The sequence below is a fragment of the Verticillium dahliae genome, genomic scaffold (assembly GCF_000150675.1).
Source record: "Verticillium dahliae VdLs.17 supercont1.2 genomic scaffold, whole genome shotgun sequence".
NCBI lineage: Eukaryota > Fungi > Ascomycota > Sordariomycetes > Glomerellales > Plectosphaerellaceae > Verticillium > Verticillium dahliae.
The window spans coordinates 1,224,924-1,248,951 of NW_009276916.1; the positions used below are offsets into that span (position 1 = coordinate 1,224,924).

The following is a 24,028-nucleotide window of genomic DNA, read 5'->3' on the forward strand; positions in this document are numbered from 1 at the left end:
CTTTCTCCTCACCCCCGCCTTCCTTTCTTTCCCTTCCTCCCTCCCGCCCTCCCCCCCCCCCCCCGCCGTCACCATCCCTGCCAGGCGATGCCCCTCCTTCTCTGTCTTTACCCCCGCCCTCTTTGCGTCTCCCGGATTAAAGAATTCTTTTTCTTTCTTTTGCTTTTCAACTCACCTTTTCTTCCAGGTATCTCGCCTTCTCTCCCACCAAGCCTGTCTCGGGGGAGTGCCACTCCCATAACCCTTACCCCAAACTTCCTACAACTGCGGGGGGGGGGGGGTTTGTTCGGGGTCGGGTCGGCAGGAGGGTCAAGAAGGAAACAAACCAGGCCTTCGTGATAAGATAAGAGTCCCCCCCCCCCCTTCAAAATGCTTCAGATGCTTGACTCTGCCAAGCAATTCGACAGCGTCCATCACGGGACCATCAATGCCTCAGCTGTAGCCGCCCACAAGAAGACACACCGGTCGGGCTTTCTTATTCTTTTCCAAATCAATGTAGAGGGGCATGTGTTCTCCAAAGTAATGTAGAGGGGCATGTGAATTGATGTTCCTGTACTTTTCATAACCCGCAGCCCTTAATGAGCTGCCTGCCACTACTACAACTGCACTGCAATGGCCTCTCCGGCCTGCTTTGAACAGGCACCATAAATGTTTCACCTCTACCTCCACCTCCACCTCCCTCCACCTCGTCATAATCACCACACATGAGGATGGAGCCCAGAGGGCTATCTAACCCCTCTGTTTACCCTGACAGCCAAAAAAAAGAGTATGAACCACAAAGAAAACATGACGCACGGGAGCAAAGAACAATACCGACCCTTTCCCGCCTTGCTAGTCGTTCCCCCGGTGCCTTGGTCCCAAAGGAACCAAGACTTCTCGAAAACGCTCCGTACAGCCCGTGTTCCTAGGCATGGCGCGTGTGTGCGACGGGAGGCAGAGGTTTGAGATTGTCGCTCAGCTCCCACTCCCAAGCCAGCAGGCTCCAGTTGAGCTCGCGCCTCCAGAAAAGACCAAGCCCGTTCCCGCCACCATACTCAGCGAGTTCAGGCATGCCCTCTCCGCGCTGCTCCGAGGCGATGCCGCCAGTCAGGGGCATGCGGTTGCAGAACACAATCTTGCCCATGCGCGAGTGAAGCATCGCCATCGAGCACTCCACACAGGGCTCGTGGGTGGTGTAAAGCTCGAGGCCGTGGCAGAGGTAGCCTTCTGAATTGGGGTGCTCCTCCTCGAAGAGAATCCGCTCCTCTTCCAGAAGAGGTTGGTCCTGGAAGCAGTCGAATTCCAGATTCGAGTGGACAAACGGCAGCCCAACCTTCTGCCGCTCGTGACGCACCAGCTTTTGGGCGACCATGCTCATAGCACGAAGCACGCAGTGGGCCATTGGATTGCCGGTGCCGGACCGCGACGGTTCCTGGTGCCAGCGGGCATCCCCAGCAAGACCAACAAGCTCAGACTTTCCGTTTTCACGCTGAATAATGACGGCGCCCATGGGCTCGCCGATACCAGCGTCGTACGCAGAGCGCGCAACGCGGTGGGCGAGAGCCATCCAAAGTGACGTTTCGTCCTTGACAACATCAGAGGCGCGGGCTACCAAGGCGGGATGAGGCCCGAGAGGGTTGTTTTTGCGGTAGACGCAGGGCCAGAATTGCGACGACCACATGGCAGCTTGAACCTGTGAGGTGGGGGCGACTAAAGGAATAGGCACCGACTCGAGGAAAGGCTCCTGGCCCATGCCCTCGACTTTGGCCAGCTCCTCAGTGAGAGCGTCTCGGCTGAATTCAGAGTCCTCGCAGAGCATAATATAGATCCAGCTCGACTTGCCCGTATGGATCTGTCGGCCCTCGGGCGTGGCGTTCATGAATTGCGTCTTGAGATGGGTGGGCAGGTCGGAAGGTTTTGCGCATCGCCGCAGGTGGAAGAGGCCCTTAGCCACGCCTTCCGGCAGCAGAGTACGGAGCAACCTAGATACCATCAGTGACATGGTCACGGCGGTTGTAGCGATGACAGCTTACGTGATGACCTCGTTGGCAGACTTTGTCGGTGCTCTTGTGATGAGGCCATGGACGATAGTATGGTCTTGCCGGACCTCAAGGGTGGTCTTCAGCGGGATGAGCACACCACCTCCAAGATGATCCGGTATGAGATCGTTGATGAGGGGGTGAGGCTGGACGGCATCGGGTCCCGTGAAGTCGGGAATTCGATCAGAGGATGCCTCTGAGGCAGCGGGGAAGTTGCTGCCGTTCATACTGTCGACGACTTGGCCTCAACGTTGGCTCGGCCAGGCTAGGCAAAGAGACAAAGGTTGCTGAGGGACACAACTGGTCGAGGATGGCAGCAAGCAAGAGGTCGAACTGACAGCGGAGATGATGCCGATGCTGCCAGGGTGAAGAGGCAGACAGGTAAGACAACACGAGTTGAAATACGTGGATTTGGCGGTTCGACTGGTGCCCTAGCAGTGAGTAGGCGTTGCCTGGTCAAGGGCAGGAACACGAGTGGCGCCTGCCAGAGTTGTGGTAAGTGATCTTAACAACTGATAACCAGACCTCGTGCCTCTGAACAGATGCCTCCTGAAACGCCTTTCTTCGTGAAAATGTGGACGGCGAAGAGAGACCAAGGTGATGTGGTTCAGAGTCTTATGCAGCAGGCGAACACCATGTGGACACTGGTATGAACTGCAAGCTAGGTACCTAGGTACGTTGGAAGCGACAGTGGTGGTAGCTTTGACCAGGAGGCAGTTCCACCAACAAGACGGCAGCGTAGGTAGGAGAAGAGCTCTCAGGTCAACGGCTTCGGCTGGGAAAGTGCTGTGTGGTGATGTAGGAGATGCGAACCATCCAAATCGTACCAGCCGTTGATGAAGATTTTCGATACCGGAATCGTGGCGGGTGAATTTACAATCGAGCAGCGTCACGCAGATCTACGCATCAAGGACTATTAGCCCAGTTTACTCATGCTCAAAAGCATCGTCTAGAGGGAAATCATCAGGCTCCTACTTTTGCGGTGACGTGAGAGCGGACTTGTCACTTTTGTGCTGCGACAGTCATCTGATTCGGCTGGAGTCAAACATTTCCATTCTGCCGCCTGTCGTTCCTGCATGAGCCTGCCACCGCCTAAGCTGCTCCTGCCGCCGCCGCTGCTGCTGCTGTTACTGCTGCTTACGTTACCTACCTACCTACCTACCTAGGTAAGTAGGTACCTGCCCAGAACGCTCTTTGGGCGGTCAACCGCTGAGTGTGGAGCAGTGGCCGACGGAACGTGCCGGGCAGGCTCCACCAGCGGGACTTTCTTCGCCCATCGATCGCACTGACGCAGCAAAACACGTGAAAAGCGAGATCTCGCCGAGATGCTGCGTTCCATTCTAGTTTTGGCACCTAGCGTCCGCGACACCTCACCAGCCTAGATCCTCTTCCGCGGAGAGCCTCCCGCGGGACGAAACAGACTCTTTGCTGCCAGACGGCCACTGCTCGAGGGGACAGCCCGCCTGTTGTCCGAACTTGCACGATCAAACGGACCCAGCAAGACAAGTCCCTGCGAGTTGCAGGGACCCCGAAGAAGGCTCCATCGTCCCAAGTCGCTTGTTTCCCTTGGCTCGCTTCGTGTTTCTTCCTCGAGGCCCTGTCAGAGAAGATGCAGAAGCAGAAGAAGAAGAAGAAGAAGCTTGTTTGGTTTTGTCTTTTCTTAGCATCAGACAGGTCGTGCCCACTGACCACCTCACCTATTCTTACCTGCGGCTGTCGAGCCCCACGCCCACAAAAAGATGAGGACCAAACGGTTTGACATGGTGGCTCAAACCAACCTTCTTTCTTGAGACCAGAAAGAATAGAAACCCTCGTTCGCCGGCCGGCTTGTCCATGCCGCCGTGCGTGGGATAAAGGCTATAGCATGGCAACCCTTGGAACCAATGAGCGGATTCTGCGGATACGGCATCTATTTTCCGCCGCGGCGCTCTCGCTCGCTTCTCCCAGCACTGTAGGCTGCAGGCTGCAGGCTGCAGACTGCAGACTGCAGACTGCACCGCTGCCCGCCCCGTCTCGTCTCATCTCCGATGACGGCCAGCGCGCATCGTGTCGTGCGTCGGTGCTAGATGCTAGATGCTAAAATGCCTCTCTGGACCCCTCCTTGTGCCCTGAATGGGGGGGATACCGCTGCCCCTCTTCTGCAGCTCGAGACCTTCATACCGAGCTGGTGGATCTCTTACTGAAGAGTGTCCTTTCCGGGGGGGTGGGAGAGGGGCTCGTTTCGCGCCAGGCGCCGTGAAATACAGAAGGCGACCGTGCTTGAACATGCGCTAAAAGTGGGAGATGCAGGGCACAAAATGGCGCCGGCGACCGAGGGCTTTAGCTCGAATCCATCGAGGCTGTCTCCACGGCCCGGCGGCGCAACATGCAGGCAGACAAGGGAGCAAGGGGTTGGGAACACACTGTAAAGTGAGGGACAGAGGGGAGAGGGACAACAGGGCTTACCAGACTGTACATGGCAATGCAACCACGCTGGAGAGCTTGGGAGATGTGTGGGGGTGCTGAGGTGCCTGCTGGAAAGCCCTCGCTGCTTTGGGCTTGGTGGTGAGCCCAGTCATGTCGGGTTGCAGTTTGTGCGGTGGATGAGGCTGGTCGCCGCCGGCAGAGCAAACTGTCATTGGGATCTGTCATTGCCAAGCCCAGCCAACGGTATCATGTCTTACGGGCTTTGCCCTTTGGTCGCTTCGCAAATTGATCCCACCCCCTTAGCTTGTCGATTCGGGCCCTTTGCAGAACCCCGGAGATGTGAACACGTCGTTCGAGACACCACTATGTCATGACTGTTGTGCAAAGCTGCCCAGATGATGTCTGTTGCGCGCCCGACCCCTTTGAAGATCGCGTCGATCACAGCGGTGTGCTGCTCCGTTCTTCGGGACGCCTTTGACAACGTGGTCAAACTTTTGGTGGCTCATCTCAACAGCCTCAGAATCGTGGAACAGGAATCGGGCATTGCGGAGCTGGGGAACGATAACGCGTCAAGGTGGCTCACACGGGGGGCGAGGGCGTACCAGGTAACGGACACCCAGTCACCTACCTACCGAGACACAGCAGACGGTGGGCGCGGGTCTCCGGTGGCAGGTGTTTCCGCATTCCTTGGATGGAGGCTGCCCGGGGAGCGCGCGGAGGTTTCCCGCCAGCCATGGCAGGGGAGGAGGGGCCAGCCGTTTCTGAAGACACCAAGAAACTTGTCATGACACTAGTGGTGATTGAAGACAAAGCTGTCCAGGTATAGTGATCCATCTCACACACGGTTCGGCCCAGTCTACTTTTAGCCCCCCTCCCCCCCTCCTGGACGTCCTGGTTGCGTTGCGTCTCTGCGGCCTGGCGTCTCCCGCCGAAGGCGTGGAGTGCGCTGTGCGACTGCAGCGGTTGCAGGCTCACTGGAGGTGACACTCGGGGCTTTGGGACGAAATCTTGGCAGGTGCTTGTGCGGTGAACTGCGAGATTGGTTCCTGTATTTGGTCGGATCGGCGTGGAAAGGGCGGATGCAACACTGGTGGCGGGCAGACAAAGTTGGTGAGAGTCAGATTGATGAGAGATACCTTTAGATAGAGAGAGACGATTGTCTCGTTGGGAAGTCTGGGCTTCATACCCGCCCGCTGGGGAGGGCCCCGGTGGAATGCTTTGTGTCTCCCGTTTCTTGGTTGAGGTCCGCTCCCTGCCTTACTTTAGGTATTTCTGGCAACTGTCAGGGCTTCCCTGTACCAGTAAAGTTCCTTGGTGTTTTGGGTGGAAGAAACAACGGGCCGCAAGTGTGTACTCGTATAGGGTATAGTAAGGCAAGGTACTTAGACAACAAGGTGAGGTGGACGAGTCGCAGGCGCTCATCCGCGCACGCCTCTCCCAGTGCCTCAGTGGCGGTACCTACCGTGGGGAGTGACAGCGATCCGGCCAGAGTGAGGCAGACTCAACATGGAACATGGAACTTGGAACCTGGATCTGAATCTGGATCTGAGAGGCATGAAGGCCTCTGACCTGACTATCCCATGATCCCAATGGGGCTCTTCCTCCACCTTCGCTCAGCTCGCACAGAGCCTGGGAGCTCGAGGGGGGCGACCCCCATCCCATCCCATGCCATCCCCATATTGTCTCAAGGCGGATGGAGGTGGGCGTCTGTGGAAAGCAAGATGAGGAGCACCGTAAGTTGGGGGGGCCGTCATTGAAGCTCATCAGAGAGAGAGATATTTATCGGCCCTGCTTCCCCATCCCTCCTCCATCAGCGCCCCCCGAGTCCTCGGTCTTTCACTTCACCCCTTTCTCACATTTCGAGTACCCAAGACACGGAACAGACACAGACACAGACACAGTCTCGCTAGATCTCTCCTGTGTCTGGCCATCCTCATTACAACGTCTCGCCATCCCAACGCCATCATCTCCCCTCAACAGGTCACATTGTCAGCTGGGCGCACCTAGAGACAGACACACACAACAGTCGCAAGGCGAAAGAAAGGCAGACAAGGGCACCGAAGTCGATCGACCATCGCCCCCTGCCCCCTGTCATCCTCTCCTTGGCTCTCGCCCTTCCGCCGCTTCCACCCCTGTATCGAAGCGTACCCTGGTAGGACGCGCCACTCAAGCACCGCAAGACGGGCTGGGATCAACCACGTTCTCCGTCGACCTCTCCATTTCTCGATTTGGAGAAAAGCCTCACTGGCGACTCCTCATTGGACACAACCCCCTTCTCCGCTGTACGGCGCCAGAAGGACCCCCAAAAGCGCCGTCACCGCGCATCTGACTCAAGCGGAAGGCAGTCAAGGAAGTGCCTGCCTCAGCGCCTGGGCACCTCCTTCTCCTCCTCCTCACGCCGCAGAAGGTACCGTTCTGTGCGCGATACACAGACAGGCACAGCCAGGCAAAGAGGAAAGAAAGACGAGCCACCGACGCCTTAGGTTCCTCCTGCCTGACAAGGACTGCGCAAACACACCACTGGAAAACCTTAGCAAGCACCACCTTCAACGTACCTAGCCGTCTAGGTAACCCATAATTTTTTTTCCAATGCCTTCAAGAGTTCTCCACGAAGAGCATCAGCCAGGTCCGTCCCCCTTCTCCTTCTCTTTCTCCGACTCCTACCACCTTTTTTTTTCTCCCATCCATCCCCCAACCCATCTCATCCCTATCTCATCTTTGTTTGTCCCACCATCCATCCGACCATTCAACGATTCCTCTTGTGAACAATACCACTTCTCTCCTGCATCTCTGCACCTCTGCCCCTACTGCACCTATCGTACCTGCCGCATCACACATCGAATCCACCTTGGTTCAAGCTATTACCTACTGCATCGCCTGCCAGAACCGCCAGACCGGAACCCTGAGTAACGAACCCTGCCTTTTAGTAGACTTCGGTCGCAAACAGGCAAAACAGTCGGCCCTGGCAAAGTTGGCCATGGGTGGCAGCCGCGCATCGCTGTCTCCGTCGCAAACGCCTCTTTCCTCGTCTCCCGATCTTAATGGCAACGGCCTCAAGGCCCCGAGCTACGACTTGGACTACTCGAGCCTCAAAAATGACGTCCAGCCGCCGCCGTCCTCACACCCCCAGGATGGCCTCCTCCCGCCACCTGCCGTGCCGGTCATGCAACATGCGCTGCGCTCCATGAATGACATCAGCGCCACCTACCCACTGCGCGACCGCGTCCCCTTCGCCGCCTCCGACACACCTCCGAACCTGCGCAGCGTTGTGTCGACCGCGCCCAACTCCCCACGAGTTGTCCCAAAGAGACAGAATTCCGCGAGCGCCACTCCGCGCGTCCGCGGCCATGCGACGACACTCAACGTTCCTGGCATGACCAGGTCCCGTGCCTCTCCCGACGGCAGAATTCCCGACCGTGATGTCGCCGCCAAGATGGTCATCATCATGGTCGGCCTGCCCGCCCGTGGCAAATCCTACATCACCAAGAAGCTGCAGCGCTACCTCTCTTGGATGCAACACAACTCGCGCATCTTCAATGTCGGCAACCGTCGTCGTGTCGCTGCCGGAGCGCCAGGCACTTATCATCACAATGGCGTCAAGTCTGTTTACTCTCCGCCAAGCAACGCAACCCTCGACCCTCCTTCGGCCGCTGCCGAGATTCTCCTTAACGGCAACCCCGCGCCCAGTGCGCAGCCGTCTTCTGAGCCTGTCGAGTTCGACCTCAACGGCGAAGATCCCCACGACCCAAACGTCGACCAGTCGGCCAACTTTTTCGACCCCAACAACGAAACAGCGAGCAAGATTCGCGAACAGGTGGCCCTCGACACGCTTGACGAGCTTCTCGACTATCTTCTTCACGGCAAGGGTTCTGTTGGCATTCTTGATGCCACAAATAGCACCATTCACAGGCGTCAGCTCCTTGTCGACCGCATCAAGGCCAGAGACGACCGACTCGGCATACTCTTCATCGAGAGTATCTGCCACGATAAGGACGTATGTGGCAACCACTCCAAGTTTTGGCTTCAATCGCGCTGACAAATAGTAGCTCCTCGAGGCCAACATGCGTCTCAAGCTGTCTGGCCCAGACTACAAGGACAAGGACCCCATCAAGTCTCTGGAAGATTTCAAGAAGAGGGTCGAGGCTTACGCGAGCGCCTATGAGCCCATTGGCCAATATGAAGAGGATCATGACATGCAGTACATCCAGATGATTGATGTCGGACGCAAGGTCATTCAGCACAGGCTCCGTGGCTTCCTCAGCGGTGGCATAAGCTCCTATCTCACAACCTTCAACCTCGCGGCCAGGCAGATCTGGCTCACGCGGCACGGCCAGAGTGTCGACAACAGCCTCGGTAGACTCGGGGGTGACTCCGAGCTCACGCCCCAGGGCCAGCAGTATGCACTTGACTTGCATGACTTCATCACCATGAAGCGCAAGGCTTGGTTGATTGACCAGACGGACAAGATTGCGCAGTCATCCTTCCCGCCTCTCCCTGGTGATCATACACCTCCATACCCCGAGGTGAACCAGGAATTGGACGACAAGAACTTTTGTGTCTGGACCTCCATGCTGAAGCGTAGTGTGCAGACGGCCGATTATTTTGAGGCTGACGAGGAGTACGATGTCAAGAACTGGGAGATGCTCAACGAGTTGAATGCGGGTCTCTTCGAGGGCATGACCTACGAGCAGATTGCTCGCGACTACCCCGGCGAGTACGAGAAGCGGTCAAAGGACAAGCTGCATTACGTCTACCCCGGCGTCGGCGGCGAGGGCTATCTGCAGATCATCGCCCGCTTGCGCGACATGGTGCGTGAGATTGAGCGTATCACGGACCACATTCTCATTGTGGGACACCGTTCCGTCTGCCGTGTCCTCATGGCGTACTTCATGGAGTTGCAGCGTGAGGATATTGCGGACCTCGATGTGCCCCTCGGCATGCTGTACGCGATTGAGCCCAAGCCGTACGGCATTGACTTCCACGCCTACCGCTACAACCCGGAGAGGAGGTCATTTGACGAGCTGCCCAACTACAAGCCTCGCAAGACGCTTGATCGCAGTGCCTAAACTGGCATGCTGGCAATCAATCCGGCACACACCAAACAATACACAACATGACAGACGAACTGCAGGAGCAGACTTGTACAAATACATGACGACTTTGGGGCGTAATCGGACTGGGATGTTCACGGAATTCGGAAGAACGGGGACTCGGCGCAAAGAATATTGCCTGGCATGGCATGTGTCTTTTTCTTCTTCTTCTTTCCTCCATGTCTGGCGTTACGGGGATTAAACAAACAGCAAACCCCCCTTTTTTGTGCAGCCACGGATACCCACGATGCTACGAGCAATGATCAGGCTGCTTTTTTCTGCGTTTCAGTTGCTTTCAAGACATGTAGAGTACGGTAGCAGCTACAATGGACTAAAGCTAAATTCTGAAAGTCGGCCCATCGTGGTCTTTGTAGAGAACGTTTCCAATGTGGCGAATGCGTGGTACATAGTTCGAGCAGATGCAAAGCAGTTGTGCAAGACCCCCTGGCCCAACTTTCAGGCATTGTGTATCGGCATTGACCTCGGCCAACGTACGTTTCCTCTTCACTATTGATGTTCACTGAAAGCTTTTCCCACAATTGTTTTCTATGACACTGTCGAGTCCTGACTGTCGAGTCCTGACCATGCACCAAGCATCCATCGATCTTGCTACCAAGTAGTGTCAAGCCGTGTACGGGTGGGTGAGATGGATGCGTCAAGACTGAGTTACCTAGCTCACCACTGCCCATTATTCTTATTCGTTGATTGAATCGACAGACATTTGCTGGCGAGAGTTGTGAGCCTTCTCAAGCAAACGCATCATCGCACCAAATGAGCCACACAAGGCTGCTGTGGTGTACTACATGTACCTAGGTAGTATGTACATGTAGCTGGCCCATACAAAGTAGAGTCTTACAAAGTACCGCTGGAGCTGCCCCGTTGCCTGGTCGCCCCCGCCAATCACAGACGGGCCGGAGCAGCAAAGCAACAAGCTCCAGCGGCAGGCACAAGGCAGTCCGATTGACGCCCTGAGCTCCCTGCGCTGCCAAAATTTCCCCATCATCCAAACGCGCCTCAGCATTCACAACTACCTACCTCACCCAAGCGCGTCCTTGCCATCGCAATTCCCGTCAACCAAACCTAGCGGACGCGCGCCACCTGACGAAGTGCTAGACTGATGCTCTGAAAAGATCCTCACCGATACCGAACCAATGTCCCTCTTCGGCAACACCTCGAGCGGGACCACAGGCGGCGGTGGGCTGTTTGGCGGCGGCGCGACTGGAGGCTCAACAGGTGGCGGTCTGTTTGGGCAGCAAAACCAGCAGCAGCAGGGCGCTGCGGCGACGCCGACGACACAGAGCTCCGGAGGTCTTTTCGGCGCAAAACCTGCTGCTCCGACCGGTGCAGGCGGGCTCTTTGGCGGAGGTCAGGCGCAGGCCCAGCAGCCACAACAAACAATCGGCGGCGGTGGCCTCTTTGGCGGTCAACAAGCCCAGCCGCAGCAGTCAGGCGGGAGCTCGCTCTTCGGTGCATCCACCCAACAGCCGGCCAGCGCGAGTGGAGGCGGAGGCTTGTTCGGCAAGCCAGCGACGACACAACCCCAGCAGACCGGTTCACTGTTTGGCGGCTCGACTCTGCTCGGTGGAGCATCCAACACGCCCCAGACGGGAGGTGCCTCGACCGGTCTGGGAGGTTTCGGCCTGGGGGCCTCGACAAACCAGACCCCAAGCAAGCCGTCACTTTTCGGCGCCACGACGACCCAGCAGCCTCAGACGACGACAAGCACGAACAACTTTGGCGGTGGCTCGAGCCTCTTCAATCAGCAGCCGCAAGCCCAGAACAACCAGTCCCTATCCCAGTCCCAGACGGCCCAGCCATCGGGAGCTTACTTTGACAGCCTCTTCGCCAAGACAAAGAAGGAGGCCGATGGAGAGGGTTCGCTCGAGGATCTCCCCAGCCTGCAGCTCGGCCTCGGAGACCTGCGTCAGCGTCTGAAGAGGCTTGGCTCCAAGCCCCAGGAGAGGGGACTCGATGGCCGCGCTCACTATCTCCTCGCTGCGTCCGGCGTCGATCCTACCCTTGCTGCTAAGGACCTTGGGTCTCTGGACCTGCAGACTGGCCGTGTCGAGCGGTCCTCCGGTTACGCCCCCGTCGAGCTTGATGTCGAGACCTACCTCTCCAACCTTCAGTCCAAGACGACGTTGAGCATGATTGCCGACGGCCTCGAGCGCTCGGCCCGGGACTTTGACAACTTCCTCGAGGACAATGTTACGATGGAGTGGGACGCCCAGAGGAAGCGCATATACGAGCACTTTGGCATCAAGCCCCGCGAAGAGGCGGTGGGAAGCACGGGACACCGAGACTCTGTCGGCCAGGGCGGCTTCGGTCGCTCTCGGCGCGGCAAGAACCCCCAGGCAGGCAACCGCACCGGGAGGCAGAGCGTCCTGGGCAAGTCGAACCTCCAGCGCTCCGTCATTGGCACCCCCAGCCGCATCGGCACGCACTACCAATCCGAATTCTCTGACGTTGAGCGGTCCGGCGATGGCGGTGGCCTGGCGGCTGGCGGCATCACCACGGACGACAGGTCGCTCCGGGAAAAGCAAAACAGGCTGGCGGAGAAGATTCGCAACCTCAACTCGGCTCGTCTTATTGCGCACCCCTACGCTATCCTCGCCGAGCTTGCAGATGTCGAGCAGAGGTCCCACGACCCTCACGCTCCCCATATCGTCGAGGCCTACCGCGCTGTCAGCGAGATTGTGGGCGAAGATCCCGAGGCCGACACAACCATCAACGGTGCGACGGCCAAGGAGAGGCAGTTTGCAGAGATGTACATGGACGAGTCGGCCAACTCGACAAACGCCGTTGCCATGCGGAAGCGCATCCTCAGCGGCGCCAACTCATTCTTGGAAAAGCAGTTCCTCCACGAAGTCGAATCTCTGATCGCCAAATACCCCCACGAAGCCAATCTCGGCGGCCGACCCGACATTGTTAGCAAGATCAAGGCCTACATTCGACTACGATCAGCACGCAAAGATCTCGTCCCCGACAACACCGAGCTGCAACAGGTCAAGGACCAATATGTCTGGGCTATCGTCTTCTACCTGCTTCGCTCTGGCCACGTGAGTGAAGCTGCCAGGTTTGTGAACGACAACGCAACGGCCTTCCGCAGCATCGACCGCACGTTCCAGAGCTATCTTAATGGGTACGCCGCCAGCGACGACAGACGTCTTAAGCGGAACCTGCAGGACCGCTGCAATGCCGAGTATGTGCAGCGTGTACGCAACGCGCCAGAGAACTCTATCGACCCCTTCCGGATGGCCTGTTACAAGATCATTGGTCGCTGTGACTTGAACAACCGCAACCTCGATGGCCTCAACACGGACATCAACGACTGGATCTGGTTGCAGTTCAACCTCGCCCGGGAGGGCGATCGCTCTGTCGAGGTGGCCAGTGAGGCGTATGGTCTGGCCGAGGTGCAGTCGAGCATCAAGGAGATTGGCGCAAAGCACTTCCCCAAGACGTCGTCGGAAGATTCCAGTGGCAGTTTCGGCATGTTCTTCTACCTGCAAATTCTCTCGGGCATGTTCGAGGAGGCCATTGCCTATCTCTACCCCTTCTCGTACGTCGACGCGGTGCATTTCGCCATTGCCCTTGAGTACTACGGCCTGCTTCGCCCATCTGATCCCTACATGGCCACGAGCGACCTGCGCAGCCTCAACTCCAGAGACCTCGTTCAGATCAACTTTGGCCGCATGCTCGGCTTCTACACCAAGGACTTCCGCGCCGCTGATGTCGTCTCTGCCGTGGACTACCTGACGCTTGTCTGTCTCAACATGGACCTGCCGGGCGAGGCGGGCCGCCGCAACGCCAACCTCTGCTGGGAAGCCCTGCGCGAACTTGTGCTCGAGACGAGAGAATTCAGCAAGCTCATCGGTGACATTCGACCCGATGGCCAGCGGATACGCGGCATTATCGAGGAGCGCGGCTCCCTCATCGGTCTGACAGAGGAGAACGACTTTATCAACACGGTGACGATCCAAGCCGCCAGCTTCGCCGAGGAGAACGGCCGTACGACAGACGCCGTCCTGCTGTATCACCTCGCCGGCGAGTACGACACGGTCGTGGCCATTGTCAGCCGCGCCCTCAGCGAGGCCATCTCCCTGGACATTGGCCAGGACCCCCTGAAACTCATGCCCGTCAAGCCGCGCGACGCCGGCCAGCAGGTCGAGGCTGGCAGCAGCCTCAGCCTCGCGTCCATCGACGACCCCGTCGAGCTCGCCCGCACCATGATGTCCATGTACGAGCGTGACGCCATGTTCCACCGCCGCATCCAAGACCAGAACCGCGTGGCCTGCCGCGTGCTGCTCGAGATGAGCTCCATCAAGTCTCTTGTTGAGGCGAGCCAGTGGGCCCAATGTCTTGATGTACGTTTATTCTCTCTCTCCTCCAGACAGAAGAGACCCAAGCTGACTCGCCCTTTCCAGAAAATCCGCAGCCTCGAGATCCTGCCCCTCGAGGCCAACGGCGACCCGGCCATCGTGCGCGCCTACGCCGCCAAGTTCCCGGGCCTCTCTCAGCCCGTGTCCATCAACGTGCCCAACCTGCTCATGTGGACCGTCCTCGCCTGCACGCGCCAGCGCGAGCAGCTCTCGACCGGCGCCTTCTCTGGCAACGAAGGCACGCGCCGCCTCATCATCGAGCAGATGCGCCAGATGGTCCTCGACCTCACGACCTACACGTCACAGCTGCGGTACCGCTTCCCGCCCATGCTGCACGAGGCCCTGGCGAGGGCCTCGGCGGATTAAGGGGGTTGCTTCTCGAGGGGGCTGCACGGGGGGCGGGTGCGAAGACGGAAGAAAACGAGGGTTTACTGCGAAAAGGCCGGCTGGCTTGGTGTACGACCTGTGTTACTGTATATAGGAGGCAAGCGCAAATCAACGGTGTTGCGCCGGAGTATCCCGTCCCGTTACAGTGCGTGACTTTGCGTTGATCGAGAAATGATTGTTGATTTGTGTGCCTGAATACTCTTGGAACGCGAAAGGGCATGCCGATGCAAGACCTACTGCTCGGGGCCAAGCACGGATAGACGTAGTCGCCAACACCAAACCATGCCCAACGCTTTTTGGTTTTTGGTTTTCATCTCGACTGATGCCATATCTATCCCGGCTTTATCACGCTGCATTTTCATCAGGAACGTGCAACCACTGGTGGAAGTCTCCTCGGTGCGGTACATCGTGCTCTTCAACGTCAACGTCCTGAACTTGGCCACCTCATCTCTCGACATGATCCCAAGAGAAATTTCAACTGATAACAAAGGTCTAATAGTGTAGCCGCCTTTCAGTCAGAGCCAGCTCTCATCCGAGGAGGGGTTGCACGTACCGTTGTGGAGCGCAACCACCCATCCCCACGACCGAGCATCCCACCCCCCACCCAGCAAATTAACCACGAGAATTCAACAAACAAAACGTCAAAAACATACAACACCGAGGATTCGCTGGTGGTCACCCACCCAACTACTAGTTCAGCCCTTACTGGTTTATCGATGGGAGAGCGGACGGGATCCCGAGCTTTCCAGTAGGCATGGTCGTATGTGCTTGATCGTGGAGGATGTGCAGGATATGAGGCCTCGAAGGGACGGAACGACGAGGACCGTCTGGCACCCAATGACGGTGAGCACAGGGCAAGGCATGTGAGATAGACAGAAGAAGCATGGTTAAGAGAAAAAAGGAGGGTATCATAATGTACAACTTCCTACAGACGAGCAACGCCCGCGCAGGCCTTGCTCTCAGTACGACCAAAGCTGCCCTAAAAACTCACTCAGCCATCCTTCAGGCCTAAGGTATCTCGCTTTATCCCCCCAAACGCCAGAGCCCCCGGGACTCCAGACTGTGGACCTTGACGAAACCTCCTTAGCTGCCTCGAGGCCGTCCTCGGGGCCGCCCGCGACCTCGACCGCGTCCGCCCACGCCTCGCATGCCTCGCACGACACCCCGGCCGCGGATGGGCCGCACGGCAGGCACGTTGGGTATATCACCGTCGCTGCTGTCGTCATCACTTTCAGAAGCTGGCAGCGAACCGCTGAGACGTTGTGACGCGTCGTTGTCCCCACCTTCAAAGTCCGAGTCCGAGTGCGACCCGAGGCGAACAACTGTGGGCTTCGAATTGGCCGTCAGCTGGGGTGGCGGGGATGGCTCTGGCTCGCGCGGTCCAGGAAGCGATTCGACAGACGGAGAGGGAGACGGTGATTCCACCTGGAAGTCTTCATCCTCGTCTTCGTTTTGCCGTTGCCAGCCGTCAGTCGCAGGCTTCGCCTCGAGAGGGGGCGCCAGGTCCGTCTCGGGGAAGACGTCGTCGGAGGGCACAGGAGTCTTGTGCGCCGCGCCTGCGTCGTCCGGGGCCGTGTCCGTCGGCGTGGGTGCGCGCGGCGTGATCGAGCTCCTGCTGGCGATCTTGCCGCCCCTCGAGTTGCGGAGGCCACCGCGGTTTCCGATCTTAAACTTCTTTCCGCGGGCTGCCATTCGCTCCGCCATGGACATCTGCGTCGATGCTTTGGCAGGGGGGGTTTCCTGAGGTTGTATCTTACGGGGACGGCCGCGGGGACGCTTTACGCCTGGTTCGGTAGCTGCAGGCTTCGGCGCAGGCTTCGGTCCGCTCCTGGCCTGGCGAGCTGCTGACGGCTTGCCAAAGTCACCATCGTCGTCATCGTTCACCGCTGAATCATGTGCTGACTCGGCCCCTGAATCGTCGCCAATGTCCACTGCCTTGGTGGCGGGCAGCTCTTCAAGGTCCAGTATCTCAGCATCCTCAGCGAGTTGCACGCCCGATCTGCGGTTCGCCCTCGCAGCGCGTCTGCGAGCAGCAAGCTCGACTGCCGAGGGGCCAGCCGGCTTATCAGAGCTGCCTGTAGCTTCCACAGGATCGAACCTCCCCGATCGCCGTCCGGGACCTCTACGTTTTGGCTCGCCGTCATTACCCGTTGCTTCATGCCCGCCCGACGTAGTCTGCCCGAGGAGTTCGCGAACGGCATCCGAGGCCTCAAACAAGGGATCATCTGGTTCTGCGCCAAGGACCGGTGGGTCGACATGCTCGCGTGGCTTGCGTGGACCTGGGTGTGTTATCCACGCTGGTAGCACATCGTCCGGGTCTTCCACAAACGGCTCGTCAGCCTCCGCGTACGGTATCATTGGCTTTGCATGGCGAAGAGAGGGCACATTGGCCGGGAACACAGGTTGCTTGTGTTTTCCGGCTTGGTCTTCGGCTTCCTGCGTCAGTTGAGCTGAGGGTTCGACAGACTCGTCCTCCTGCATGGTCGTGTCCGCGGCTGAGGCGTCAGCGCCGGCCTGTGCGGCGCCGAAAAGGGCAGGGTCCATGGAAGACATCTCAACGTTGTTGTCTCTTCTCCTTCTTTTGTTAGATTTGGGCCCCATAAAGTCGGGGTCAACCTCGTCCTGCTGCTTGGCCCTTCTCTTCTGAGCGCGAAGCGCCTTTTTGACGACTTCAGCCTCTTCGTCAAATACCAAGGCATCGGTCGAGGGCATCTGGAAATGATCGAAAAGAATCTGGTCAGGTCCGTTGTCTTGGTCGTAGTATCCCATACCGAGCATGCGCTGCCCGCCGAGCACCACGGGATCCGGGTAGGCAGAATCATCGCCCAAGTCAGCAGTCATCATGGTTTCATCGTGATCCAGTAAACTGGTTGGCGGGTCAACTTCGTGATGTGCGTCGTCGGGATCTGGGATGTTCGGGTCGAGATACTGCTGGCCTTCAAAAGCGTGACTCTGGTCGCCGTAGCCATTGACCAGCTGACCATGGCCAGTCTGGGGCATGGAAGTTGTGGTGACGTTTGCAATGGCTTCCTCGGCCGCCTGCCCAATGTTATCCTGGGCCTTGGCCGTATCCGCTTGCTCGCGAAGGTTCTTCATTCTCTTGCTGTCAGTCGTGCGGCCATCTTCACCCATGGCCTTGAGCCAGTTCAAGTTGTGGACCCTAAAGTCGACAAGTAGTTCGATACTTCGGTCATCGGCGACAGCCTTGGTATCGTGGCCGAGAAGAGTGTTCTTGGGCATGTACGGGTCGCCGAGCTGAGCGCGCCGGCACGCACCACAATTGCAGATGCCCAAACACTTGGGACACAGCCAATTCTCGTTCTCCAGCACTGTTTGCGGCATCATGTCGAAAGCACGATAGAGTACGCCGTAGCAGTAGCTCTCCTTGCACTGGGGATTGCTGCAGTCGTGGACGCGGTAGGCGTAATCCTTGTGGCAGCACACATGGCATCGCTTGAGATCACCCTTCTTGGCCTTTCGCTTGTACTTTTTCTTCTTCTTCTTTGGCCGGCCCTCATCGTCGAGGTCTGGTTCCTGTTCCGACTCGCTCGGTACAATCTCTACCTCTGGTTGCGAAATATCCTTGAAAGGGCGTCGCTTGAGTGCTTCCTGACAGATCTGCGCTGTTGACTTTTTGCCCTGGCGGGTTCTTGCAACCTCGAGAGGCTGCGGAGACAGCTCCATGTCGACAAATCCGTCGTTCTTGATGACCATGGTCCGAAACGTTTCGTAGTCAGTCACCAGAGTGTTCCAGTCAAACTGCTCACACCACGTCAAACCAGATTGGCACATGCAAGATCGTCCCATGGCATAGCATCCCATGCAGACATCGTAGGCATCCTCGTCACCCGTGATGAGGGTCCTCACGCAACTTTTGCAGGTTAGGAAGCGGTTGAAGATATTGCAGCGGCAGTAGGAGCAGATGACGCATGAGTCGAACTCGACAAATTCGACGGCTTGCTCTTTTGTCGCAAACATTTCGTCCGCCATGATTTCCGCGAACAGGCCGAAAAGATGTCGGAAGTCGCGGGTCAATTGTTGGAAGCGCGGAGAGGAACGGAAGAGCTCCTGACCAAAGCCTTCGAAACCCATCATGCTCATCTCGTTCTTTTCCTCTGCCTCCTGCAGCTGTTTGTGATACTTTTTGAGGGTGTAGTAAATGATGGCCTTGTTTTTGTACTGCTCGTCGCGGCAGACAAGTCGGGCCTTGGGTAGGGCCTCGTGCAGGGCCAGGTCGAGGGTCTCGGCGGTTGTCCTGTTCCAGGCGACCTTCATCGTGCGCGTGCCACGGTTCCAGACCTGGTGTGGTGCGAGGGGCGGGATGAGGATGAAATCGCCTGGTCTCTGGTCAACGATGTAGACCGGAAAGGTGGCCTTCTTCCATGCATTGATCTGGGCAAAATGCTTCTCAATCTCAACGTCGTGGCCCAGCATGGAGAGAAAGTACTCCCGGACAACCTCGCGGTCCTTGGTCTCGGTCATGAACCAGATGGAGCTTCCTGGCTTTTCTCCGTTTTCGTCGCTAGAAGCTTCGACCATGATGTTTTGTCCCAGACTGGCGCACATTTCTCTGTGGGCGGGTGTATACGTGCCCTCGTGGCCGATGTAGCACATGAGGTTCTGCGCCCTCATCTCCTCGGGGAGGCTGGACATGAGGTCTCCAGAGCAAGCAGCGGTAGCCTCGGATGCACCGCCAAAAATGCCATCATTGCGCGTGCCTCCGCCTCCTCTCTCCGTGATGTTCTCATTCATGTAGAAGAGGCTTGGCGGAATGACCTTCTGCAGTTGCTCTTGCCATTCGGGGGGGCAGTCGATGTCCTTGAGATACAGTCGCTGTCGGCGCTCATCGCGGTAGTTGCTTGGGGTCCACTGGTTTGCGAGCTGTTTCATGGATCGCAGGTAATGGCCGGTCGTCATGGGAATGTCGTTCCCAGCTCCAATGTCGCGAACATTCTCTTCTGTAGCACCTGTCAGCATGCTGTCGCAAGCCAAGTGGGTGAGGCGAAAAGACGACCTACGTTTCTTGTCGTATGTCGCCTCGAGCCAGTCTCTGCTGAAGATATCGCGGGGCAAGACTTCATTCCAGCCTTCAATGACCAGAGGTTTGCCGCCGTTGATGACTTGAAGCATCACCAGCTTCTCAAACTCTTCGGGGCCCAGATTGCGGATCTGGCGGGTCGAGATACGAAGGACCCATTCAAAGTTGGCGCATCGATCGACCAAGGCGTAGAGGTCCAAGTCCGGGGATATAGGGTCGAACTTGGCCTGAGGATGCATCGAGGTTGGCATCTTGAGCGTCGAGCGTCCTGGTGGTGCGATCACCACATCACAGGAGGCTAGATGTGCTGACGATTTGGTTCGCCTGGTGGCAATTGTGCACAGATGTTTGCGTTCGCGTGTACAATTGACGCGTCGAGTGGTGTTCCATCGGGCGATCTGATATCGTGGTGTTGTTTGCGACAGGTTGCAATGCGATCGTAGGGAAAGAATAAAGTGGCAGTTGACGTTGGCGCGTCAGGAGTCTTGGGAGACCCAAGACCAATGGGAAATGCGCCGGTGGTGGTTCGGCGGGGTGCAGCCATGAGCAGGGGTCCCTTAGCCCAGAGCGTACCTTTTCAGGTGCCATGTACAGACGCACCTTATCTTTTAGGTACCTTACCTTAGGTACCTTACCTTAGGTACCCATGTAGGCACCTTCGTCCTACCTTAGGGAAGTAGGTACCTCAAAGTACGTACCTGAGAATGATAGTTACTTCGCCGTAAGGTGACGACCCAGAGGCAGACACCTCGTTCACCTAAATGGATTTGAACATTCCTTAAAGATCAACCCGACTCACGCTGTTGCGACAGGCGGTAGCACTGGTCACCAGCATAATCACATACTCAACGAACTCATAGTCCATGGCCAGGATGTTTTGAGAATCATGAGCTATCTATCGAAATAAAGCAATCCGGACTCGCACCATTCCTGCGCTCAGGAAAAAAACACCAGAACACATACGTTTATGTATCCTCCAACCTCGGACATGTCTCGTGCTGACCAGTCTTGAACCAATCACCATCCTTACAGGGCAGCAACCAGCCCGACGCCAGCCAGAGCCGCGACGGTCCAGACAGCCATCACGCCTCCAGCAGCCCCCCAATTGCCCGCAGAGCGCACCGCCGACGCACCGCTCTCTTCGACCGGGTCGGTGCTCCCTCCAGTGGTGCTGCTGCTCGGGGCGGCGCTGTTGGTCTCGGCAGCGCCCTTGTTGAAGAGGATGACGGCAGGTGTGCCCTTGACACCAACCCATGGGCCATCTGGGTAGTACTCCTCGTCTGGTCCCTCCGGTCCAAAGGTGTACGCAGCAGTAGACGGCTCACCGTACGTCTGGTCGGGATCGGGGATGGGGAAATAATAGGTCTGGGTCGTGGTGGTCCCTCGGTAGTCCCAGGTCATCGTCGTCGTTGTTGTCAGATATATTTCCGTTACGGATGCTGACCCCGAGGCGAGGGGCGTCGAGCTCGTCACGCAGCCGGTCGAGCCAGCGAGCTCGGAGACGGGAAAGTTGGTGTGGCACGTGTCCATCTGCAGGTTCATCGTGTGACCGCTGTTCGGGTGTGGAACGCGTCATGTCAGCCCTCGGCTTCGTGCTTGTAGGTCGGTGGGTTCAGAGAGGGAGGAGGCAGTGGACGTACCTGGGGCAGCAGATGATGGCCGTCTCCCGCGGCTCAAGGGCGGACGTGATTTGGTTGGCGAGGAAGTTGCCCGGCGGCATGGCGCCCTCGGGCTCACCGAATTCCGTGAACGCCGGAGCGAATGCGCCGGTGACGCTGGCCGAGCCGTTGAGGGCAGCCGCCACCCCGGCCGTCTCCCATCCCGAAGGACAGTGGTAGCCGGGCGAGTTGTAGAAGATGGGCAGTCTCGCCTCGGCGGTTGGCGTTGGTCCCGCTGCATCGGAGAGCGATGTCCAGAGTTCATCCCGCTTTTCGCCAAGCGGCAGACATTCGTTGTCGCTGGGTCCTGTCTCGTTGCGGCATTCGCCTACAACAGCCCATGGCCATGCTGGAAGACCAGAAGGAGCAGCGCCTCTCAAGCCAAAGTCGCTGGTCGCACAAGATTCTGGGGCGGTGAAGGTGGTGGTCAGAGGCCCGACGTTGATCAAGGTCAACAGGTTGACAGCGGAAGAAGGCATCGTAATGGCTAGGCAAATAATTGATAGAGGAAATTGGTATTGGAGAATGAGTTCGAAGGGTGTCCCGATGCTCTCAGTGTGCTTGCTGTGGTCAATGTGAAGAAGTGTGTCTTCAAAGTCCATAGTCATGATGTCGTCGGCGCCAGGTCCCCTCTTTATATTGCAACTTGCTACGAGCCCATGTTCACGATGAGGCCTCTCTGCTTCGCGCTGCGGCGGCCGAGTTGCGGCACGGTTTGAGCCTTTGAGGCAGCGCACTGCACCGACACCCAAGCAGCCACGCTCCGCCTCGCAGGGCCTCCCCAGCTGGCCATGGGGGAAATGAGCAGTGTGTAGAGTACCCCAGCATTTGTCGCCCCGATCTGGGGGGTGCCAAGGATTCCTTCTTTCTTTCATGTTAGTCTTGTACAAAAGTTCCTGTAATCCCGCGGGGCGCGTTGCTTCACACTCTGTTTACAAGCCACCGCCAGCCGCGCCTTTCTTACGTGACCCCAGCAACCGGTGCTGTCGTGAGCTCATTCTCCTGAGGCGGTGGGCCTCATTCTGGCGGTCAGCACTCCAAGAAGCCGGGGATTCAGTTGCCCGTACGGAGCCACGGTCCGGAGCTGCACAGCAATCGGCAGCAATAGCCGCCCATCTTGTTCCTTCGATGATTGAGGCGCAGCGTATTGTAGGTGTGCGTAGTCTCGCCAGGGAGGCATCCGTCGGCGCAACCAGCCCCTCTCGATTGCCATGCAATGCAGTCATGTGACACCCAAAGGCATGGGCATGGGCTTCCTTTTATGTGCTGCATTCTGTCGGATTCACGATGACCAGTGCTATAACTGATGGCCAGAAGAATAACGAGCCCTGCCATGGCTCCGAACCGGTGATGGGGCGAAACAAGACAGGATGCTCTGTGGTCAGAGCAAGCAGTCTGATATCCATCAGTCAACCATTGTTGCAAAATGTCTGGCCGAATTCTTGTCGAGTTTCAGGAACTCTTGAAGGAGCCGAATCTCGTGAAGGAGCTGAATGTCTTGAAGGTGCCGAGATTTACGCGATATCTTGGTTCGTCGCTAGGTAATTAGCCAGGTACGATAAGAATGGAAACCAGCAAAGTCGTAGGCACGGACCACTTTGTCGATTTGGGATCGAATGAGCAAAGTCCATACCATCTACATTCTTGACCAAAACTGACCTTGGCGATATACGATTGGAATTCACAACCGCCATCGGCTTGCGTGTGCTCACATCAGTCTGGCTGGGGGGCGATGAACGGTTCTCTCCTTCTGTACACGTACCGGTAACTGTGAGTGGCTCTTCTCCGCCAGATTCCCCTCCAGCAACTGACATTGATAAGTGTTGTCGTGAGAATGGTTAGACTCCCTGTGAGCCCAGCATGGGCGGCTCGTGGACTACAAGCTCGCGCGTTTTCACTTTCGTCTGGGAGAACACCCGTCAGTCTGGCACTACGGCCATACAGGAAACCCCAGACAAGCATTGTTCAGCGGACCCCGAACTGTCCGCCGGCGCTCGTTTCTCTCACCCCAGCAAGATGTGCTACCACTGCTGTCACCCCTGACAGCTCACCAGTTCCCCTGGCTGAGCCCGTATACACGCCACCGACAACGGGCATCCTTTCTGTTCTGCCAAAGTCATGGGTCCCCTACGCAGAGCTCATCCGTATCGACAAGCCAACCGGCACCTACTACCTCTTCTTCCCCTGCCTCTTCTCAACCCTCATGGCCGCACCGATGGCCATGCCCATGGCCAGCCCCCTGTCCGTCCTGGGAACAACCTTCCTCTTCTTCTCCGGCGCTCTCATCATGCGCGGCGCCGGCTGTACCATCAACGACCTGTGGGACCGCAACCTCGACCCCCACGTCACTCGCACGCGCTTCCGCCCCATCGCCCGCCGCGCTGTCACGCCTTTCAACGCTCTCGTCTTCACCGGTGCCCAGCTGTTCGCGGGTCTCGGCATCCTCCTCTCCTTCCCGCTACAGTGCCTCTACTACGGCGTCCCGAGCCTCCTCTTCGTCGCCTCGTACCCCCTCGCCAAGCGCGTCACCTACTACCCTCAAGCCGTCCTCGGCCTGACCTTCTCCTGGGGCGCCATCATGGGCTTCCCCGCCCTCGGCGTCGACCTGCTCGCCAACAGCGCGGCGCTGACGGCCGCCGCCTGCCTCTACTCGTCCAACATTGCCTGGACGGTGCTGTACGACATGATCTACGCCCACATGGACATCAAGGACGACGCCAAGGCGGGCATCAAGAGCATCGCCCTCAAGCACGACGCCGACACGAAAAAGGTCCTCACGGGCCTGGCCGCTGTCCAGATTGGCCTGCTCGGCGCCGCAGGCGTTGCGGCCGGCGCTGGCCCTGCCTTCTTCGTCGGCAGCTGCGGCGGCGCGCTCGTGACGCTCGGCATCATGATCAAGCGCGTCAACCTCAAGAGCGTCAAGGACTGCTGGTGGTGGTTCGTCAACGGCTGCTGGATCACCGGCGGCGTCATCAGCATGGGCCTCGGCATGGACTACGCTGTGCGGTACGCCGCTGACGACGAAGACAACAAGGCGATTGTGCAATAGATG

General features: G+C 57.8%; 6 protein-coding genes and 1 non-coding gene across 7 annotated transcripts; 3 read left to right on the plus strand and 4 right to left on the minus strand.

Moving 5' to 3' along the window:
• Positions 1 to 904: 904 nt before the first annotated feature.
• Positions 905 to 2,245, minus strand: VDAG_01217 (uncharacterized protein; the record flags this gene model as incomplete). Its single annotated transcript, XM_009650103.1, has 2 exons — positions 905 to 1,961; positions 2,013 to 2,245. The coding sequence occupies 2 exons, from the start codon at positions 2,243 to 2,245 to the stop codon at positions 905 to 907; spliced, it is 1,290 nt and encodes a 429-aa protein (XP_009648398.1).
• A 5,156-nt stretch (positions 2,246 to 7,401) lies between these two features.
• VDAG_01218 (6-phosphofructo-2-kinase) lies at positions 7,402 to 9,490 on the plus strand (the record flags this gene model as incomplete). Its single annotated transcript, XM_009650104.1, has 2 exons — positions 7,402 to 8,418; positions 8,471 to 9,490. 2 exons carry the CDS (start codon positions 7,402 to 7,404, stop codon positions 9,488 to 9,490), a joined length of 2,037 nt encoding a protein of 678 aa, XP_009648399.1.
• Positions 9,491 to 10,665: 1,175 nt separating this feature from the next.
• Positions 10,666 to 14,259, plus strand: VDAG_01219 (nucleoporin NIC96; the record flags this gene model as incomplete). The annotated part of the gene is made up of 2 exons (XM_009650105.1): positions 10,666 to 13,878; positions 13,939 to 14,259. 2 exons carry the CDS (start codon positions 10,666 to 10,668, stop codon positions 14,257 to 14,259), a joined length of 3,534 nt encoding a protein of 1,177 aa, XP_009648400.1.
• A 667-nt stretch (positions 14,260 to 14,926) lies between these two features.
• VDAG_20000 lies at positions 14,927 to 15,042 on the minus strand. Its single transcript, XR_692048.1, has one exon. It is a non-coding gene; the product is annotated as a 5S ribosomal RNA (ribosomal RNA).
• Positions 15,043 to 15,205: 163 nt separating this feature from the next.
• VDAG_01220 (JmjC domain-containing protein) lies at positions 15,206 to 19,569 on the minus strand (the record flags this gene model as incomplete). Its single annotated transcript, XM_009650106.1, has 4 exons — positions 15,206 to 15,259; positions 15,318 to 15,401; positions 15,439 to 19,238; positions 19,299 to 19,569. 4 exons carry the CDS (start codon positions 19,567 to 19,569, stop codon positions 15,206 to 15,208), a joined length of 4,209 nt encoding a protein of 1,402 aa, XP_009648401.1.
• A 775-nt stretch (positions 19,570 to 20,344) lies between these two features.
• VDAG_01221 (uncharacterized protein) lies at positions 20,345 to 21,584 on the minus strand (the record flags this gene model as incomplete). The annotated part of the gene is made up of 2 exons (XM_009650107.1): positions 20,345 to 20,870; positions 20,959 to 21,584. 2 exons carry the CDS (start codon positions 21,582 to 21,584, stop codon positions 20,345 to 20,347), a joined length of 1,152 nt encoding a protein of 383 aa, XP_009648402.1.
• An 818-nt stretch (positions 21,585 to 22,402) lies between these two features.
• Positions 22,403 to 24,025, plus strand: VDAG_01222 (para-hydroxybenzoate-polyprenyltransferase; the record flags this gene model as incomplete). The annotated part of the gene is made up of 3 exons (XM_009650108.1): positions 22,403 to 22,505; positions 22,819 to 22,825; positions 22,921 to 24,025. The coding sequence occupies 3 exons, from the start codon at positions 22,403 to 22,405 to the stop codon at positions 24,023 to 24,025; spliced, it is 1,215 nt and encodes a 404-aa protein (XP_009648403.1).
• Positions 24,026 to 24,028: the final 3 nt, after the last annotated feature.